At 56.2% G+C, this 4,981-nt stretch overlaps 1 protein-coding gene across 1 annotated transcript; it reads left to right on the forward strand.

Annotated features, from left to right (window-relative positions):
• Positions 1–1,356: 1,356 nt before the first annotated feature.
• On the forward strand, positions 1,357–4,536 carry SPACA3 (sperm acrosome associated 3). The gene is made up of 4 exons (XM_010979033.3): positions 1,357–1,609; positions 2,412–2,570; positions 2,970–3,048; positions 4,470–4,536. Exons 1-4 carry the CDS (start codon positions 1,423–1,425, stop codon positions 4,534–4,536), a joined length of 492 nt encoding a protein of 163 aa, XP_010977335.1. The 5' UTR covers positions 1,357–1,422.
• Positions 4,537–4,981: the final 445 nt, after the last annotated feature.

Raw genomic sequence — 4,981 nt, forward strand, 5'->3', positions numbered from 1 at the left:
CAGGTGAGGGACGGCCGGGTGGGGGCTCAAGGACTGCAGTAAGGGTCGTGAATACGCTTGGAGGGAAACGGGAGGAAACTGCCCTAGACCAGCATCAGTGCTGGGGCCAGCAGCACTAGAAGCCACAGCCAGCCTCGTTCTCGTGCAGAGCCCAGTCCTCCTGGTGCCTTTTCTTTCTCATTCCTTCTTCACAATCTGATGAGGCAGGTGTTATTAACTTCCTCACTTTATAGAGGAAGAAAATGAGGTTCAGAGGGGGTCTAGGTTGAGGTGGGCTTCCTGCAGAGACAAGACTTACTGCAAAGTGCACCCTTGTCCTGTCACCCTCAGGGTCTTGGGCCACCCATTCACAGGGACACCCACTCCCAAGGCTGTGTTTTGTTTTTGGAGTCTATGAAGGTGGAGGGCAAGGGGGGGGGCTGAGGTCGTGAGAGACATGGAACGCATGTCAGGGGTGCTGGGGGAGAGACTGGAATTGGAGGCTGCAGAGATGGGGGCTGGGGGGAAGATATGATGCAGGGATGAGGCCATGGGAGCAGGTGGCTTTGACAGTGGAGGCCAAGGGCATCACCAGGTGCGAGGACACCAGGTGTCCTTCATGATGTTGGGACTGGCCTGCAGAGCCAGTGATGAGAGGCGCGGAGGACAAACCTCATGGGGTGAGGCGAGCCTCATGGGAGGCAGGGCTTCTGCAAGGTGATGGTTTAGAAGGGGTGGTGGGCTGGAGGAGAGTTTCAGCACCGCCTTGGGGGCCCGGGTGCAGGAGGAAGAGCAGCCCCCACTTGTGAGGCTGCAGGGTGGCAGTGCCCTAGGGGGAGACCTGGCTTCAGTTCAGACCCGAAGGGGGAGGCTCAGCGCTAGAAAGTCCTTCTGTGGCCGTCGGGCTTGGGGATTGATTCACTCCGGTGCTGCTGCTCGGCTGCCCGCTATGGGAACACTGCTCACGGCCATCGCCTGGGGGCTTTGGAGTCTCACATAAACTTTGGTCTCAGTCCAAACTTTGTCCCTTCTTAGTTGTGAAATCTTGGGCTGCAGGATTCAGTTAACACCTGGCATGTAGCATGGAGCTCAAAGTATATGTTTTCTCCCTGTTTGCCCGCCTCTGCTCTCCGCTGCCGGGGCAGGGGGTGTAAAACGCTGGGCTGGGAAGGGAGAGGGGCTGGCTGCTGGGAACCCTCTCCTGGCTCTCGGGGTGTGTGGTGTGGCGGGGGGTGGCTGATGCTTCATCAGCTACAAGGGGTCTGGCGGGCAGCGTGGGAGCCTTCCGCCCACTTCCCGGGTACACTCAGGCCCCGGCTCCCTCTCCTTCCCAGGGACAGCCCTCCGTGAGTGGACAACCCCCAAGAGCCACTGAGCTGCCTGCCACCCCAAAGCCCAGCTCCGAGCTGGTATAGCGGGGGTCCTACCTTGGCTGCCGCCTGCATGGAAGCCAGGAGCTGGGCTCCCAGAAGGCGGCCATGCCCGCCTGGGATCGTGTTGGTGGCCTTGGCCTCTCTGTTCAGCTGCCCGCTCACCCCTGGCCAGGCCAAGGTCTACAGTCGCTGTGAGCTGGCCAGGGTGCTCCAGGATTTCGGCCTGGATGGATTCCGAGGATACAGCCTGGCTGACTGTGAGGACCCCTCTCCCTGCACGGCTCCCAGGCTCCCTCCACACTCGAGGGGTGTGGCCTTGGGATCTTCGGGGCCTCAGTTCTCCTTTATAAAACAAGGGTCCCATGAGTCAAAAGGTAGAGAACACACAGCGTCGAGGTAACTGCAGAGCAGGCAGGCGACGGGCGGCCCGACCAGAGCTGCACCTTCGCTTTCCCCCGCTGTCAAGTCAGGAGCCCGAGGAAGAGGAAAAGAATAAAAGGGGGGGGGGGGAAGGAAAATAATTATTTTGTACTCTGATATGATTCTGAATCACAGTCACTAGGATCAGACGGTCCCACTGAAGTTTAATGCAAACTGAGCGAACAAGAAAGACCAAATTTTCTAGCTGGTGGTGGTTTTGGGAAGCTTCGAGGTACGGCCACACGCAGCTCATTTTTCCCCTAGTTCCAGTCCTCTCTGTAGGTCCCACCTGTGCTTTCCTAATTGCATCTCTAAAGACTGAGCTCCTGTTCATGCCATAAACATTTCTGGGGTCCTACTATGTGTGGAACAGGGAGACAGTGGGAAGATTGCTGGCCTGCGAGTCCGGAGGCCAGAGGTCCGGTCCTGACTCTTGCTGTTTGGTAGCTGTAGGTGACTTTGAATAAGTCCCTTTGCTCCTCTGAGCATTGGCAGAGTCCTGTGTTAAGGAGGTGGGAGGGTGTCTGCCCCCATCACCAGAGACTGGAGCTGAGGCTGGGAGGAGCTGACGTGTGGGGTCTGGCTTGGCCTCGATCGTGGAACAGCTGATCCGCAGGCCTGTGTCTCCACCCTCTGCAGGGATCTGTCTTGCTTACTTTGCAAGTGGCTTCAACACCGGTGCCGTGGACCACGAGGCTGACGGAAGCACCAACAATGGCATCTTCCAGATCAACAGCCGGAAGTGGTGCAAAACTCTGGACTCCAGTGGCCCTAACATGTGCCAGATGCACTGCTTCGGTAGGCCGGGCCTGAGCCTGGGGCTGGCGGGGGCTGGGTTCTGCACCCACCTTTGCGTCTCCCCTAGTTGTGTTTGCTCCTCCTGCCTTTGTGTCTGAGTGGGGACCCCCACAGCCTGCCGGGCCCACCACGGAGAGCAGGGTGGGGCCAGTGATGAGGGTGGGTCCTCCAAGGATCTGACTTGGGGTCCCAGAAGGGATGCTGTCCTGATAGCTATGGGAATGCAGTGGGGATTGCTTCTGATGGGGGAAGTGACAGACAGACCTGTGCTTCCAGAGGGGTTGAGGGACAGGGCTGGTTTAGGATGGAAGAGGGTGTGTGTGGGAAGAGACAGACAGACTTTGGATGTCCAGCTCTGCCTCCCGCTCCCTCATCGTGTTTCTCTGCCTCCCATCCCAGACTTACTGGATCCTGACCTCAAGGATAGTGTCATCTGTGCCATGAAAATAACTCAGGATCCCCGGGGTCTGGGTTCCTGGTGAGTAACAAGTAGCCCCGCCACCTTGGGGGTTGTGTGTGATGGACAGAAGTGGGGCTGGGGCTGTGGGCTGTGGAGGAGGAACAGGGACAGGTGATATGTGGCCAGTGAGGGAGAGGAGGAGGTGAACAGGACTATAAATACAGAGATGGACCAAGATGGGCCTTGCCAACGGCCACAGCTTCGGAGACATGTTGGGCTGAGGATGTCGCAGCCCCAGGAACTGAATCTGGAATGAGGCAGGCCCGGCAGGACGCAATGCACTTCTCTAAAATCAGGAGGGGTGAATGCAGGCTCAGGCAGGACCCCAAGGGCTTGAGGCCTTGGGGACACCACCCTGGGATGGAAGAAACAAGTCTTTTGTGTTAAATGAAAGAATAACTCTTTTGTGCGCTGGGAGTAAATTCGTGGCACGCGCAAGCCCTGAGAGGTGGCTGCGGCTAATACGAGAGGTCCCGGAAGGTCGGAGGGTGCTGTTTGCTCCTTCCTACACACCCCCGGGAACTCACCTGAGGCAGGCTCTGCGCTGGGTGCTGGGCTTCAGACGTGGCTGGGACCCAGTTCTTTGCCCTCGAGGGTCTCAGTTTGGTGGAAGCAACAACCGAGCCAGTCAACCCCTCTCGCTTGCTAGATTTAGCGGGTCCTTCAGGGGCACTGCTTGCCATTGGGCTCTTTGACACTGACATCACGGAGGACACTAGTGATGGAACCCCTGGGAACTTGGGACCCTGGGACCTTGCTTGTCGTCCTCAAGATGCCAGTGTGACGCTGGAACAAGGTAATAGTCCTGAAAGAGCCTATAAATTATAGTTACCAACCATTGAAAGACCCAGATCGGTAGCCAAGGAGAATTGGATGGGTCATTTACAAGCTGTGGACCTCGGGCAAGTAATTTTGCATCTGAGTCTCAAGGTTTTCATTTGGAACATAGGGAACAGAATACTTGCCCAATCCACCTTGTTTGTAGGGCTGCTGGGGAGGGGGTGGGTGGCAGATAAATGGGTGATGGGTAGGACAGTGCTGTGTAAACTCTAAAGGGCTGTAGACACATGTGAGGGCACTGTTGTCTGCTGAAGTGGCGTCGTGTGGGAAAAGAACCCTGGGCTGGGGCTCTGGACCCCAGGACCCCAGGCCTCGTCACTGGCTTCTGGGTGAACTTGAGCAGATGGCTCTGTATCTCCACGGGTAAAAAACGGAGGCTAGGTAGACAACTTTTTAAGGGCCATTCTCTTCCCTTTTTTTTTTTTTTTCCTACTTCCTCTTTGCTAGTTAACGGAGTTTACTTGGCTCTCTTCCCCTGCTGGTCCCTTTTCTCACCTCACTTCGGTGTAGAGCCCCTGCTGCCTGCCCGTCCTCCTCTGGGCAAAGACCTCAGGCTGCAGCTGACAGGGCCTCTCCTTCTCCCCCTCTTCTACCCTCAGGGAGACCTGGAGGCATCACTGCCAGGGCATTGACCTCAGTGATTGGGTGGATGGCTGTGATTTGTAGGATCCTCTCTGGATGGACAGCGCATACCTAGCAGCCTGGGAGATGCGGTCTGCTTCCTGACCCAGGCCTAGGGAAACAAGCCAACTAATAAAGCTTAGTTTAACAGGTGTGTGGTTCTTAGCTGTCTCTGTGTTTCCAGGTGGCATATTGGAGCCAGAAGCATCTCAGGGCTTCCTCACTGTTCCCGTGGGCTGGGGTTCAGCTGGACTCCAAAAAGCCTACCACGGGAACTTTGCCTCCATTCCTGGAGGCCTGGGCAGAGGGCAGAAGGATGTTAGTGCCTCCCCTGTCCACACCTGGCAGAGTTTCCTTGATCCTCTACCTAGACCTAGGTTTGCTAGATTTAGGAAAAAACAAAAAACAAAAAGAAGCAAACAAAAACAACAGTGACAACAACAAAAACAAGATGCCCAAGTTAAATTTGAATTTTGGATATATAACAAAT

The sequence above is a fragment of the Camelus dromedarius genome, chromosome 16, assembly GCF_036321535.1.
Source record: "Camelus dromedarius isolate mCamDro1 chromosome 16, mCamDro1.pat, whole genome shotgun sequence".
Taxonomy (NCBI): Eukaryota; Metazoa; Chordata; class Mammalia; order Artiodactyla; family Camelidae; genus Camelus; species Camelus dromedarius.

Coding starts and splice junctions, on each gene's coding strand:
- SPACA3 (XM_010979033.3), top strand. CDS start 1,423: ATGGAAGCCAGGAGCTGGGCTCCCAGAAGGCGGCCATGCCCGCCTGGG. Junction 1,610..2,411: donor AGGATACAGCCTGGCTGACT/GTGAGGACCCCT, acceptor CACCCTCTGCAG/GGATCTGTCTTGCTTACTTT. Junction 2,571..2,969: donor GTGCCAGATGCACTGCTTCG/GTAGGCCGGGCC, acceptor CTCCCATCCCAG/ACTTACTGGATCCTGACCTC.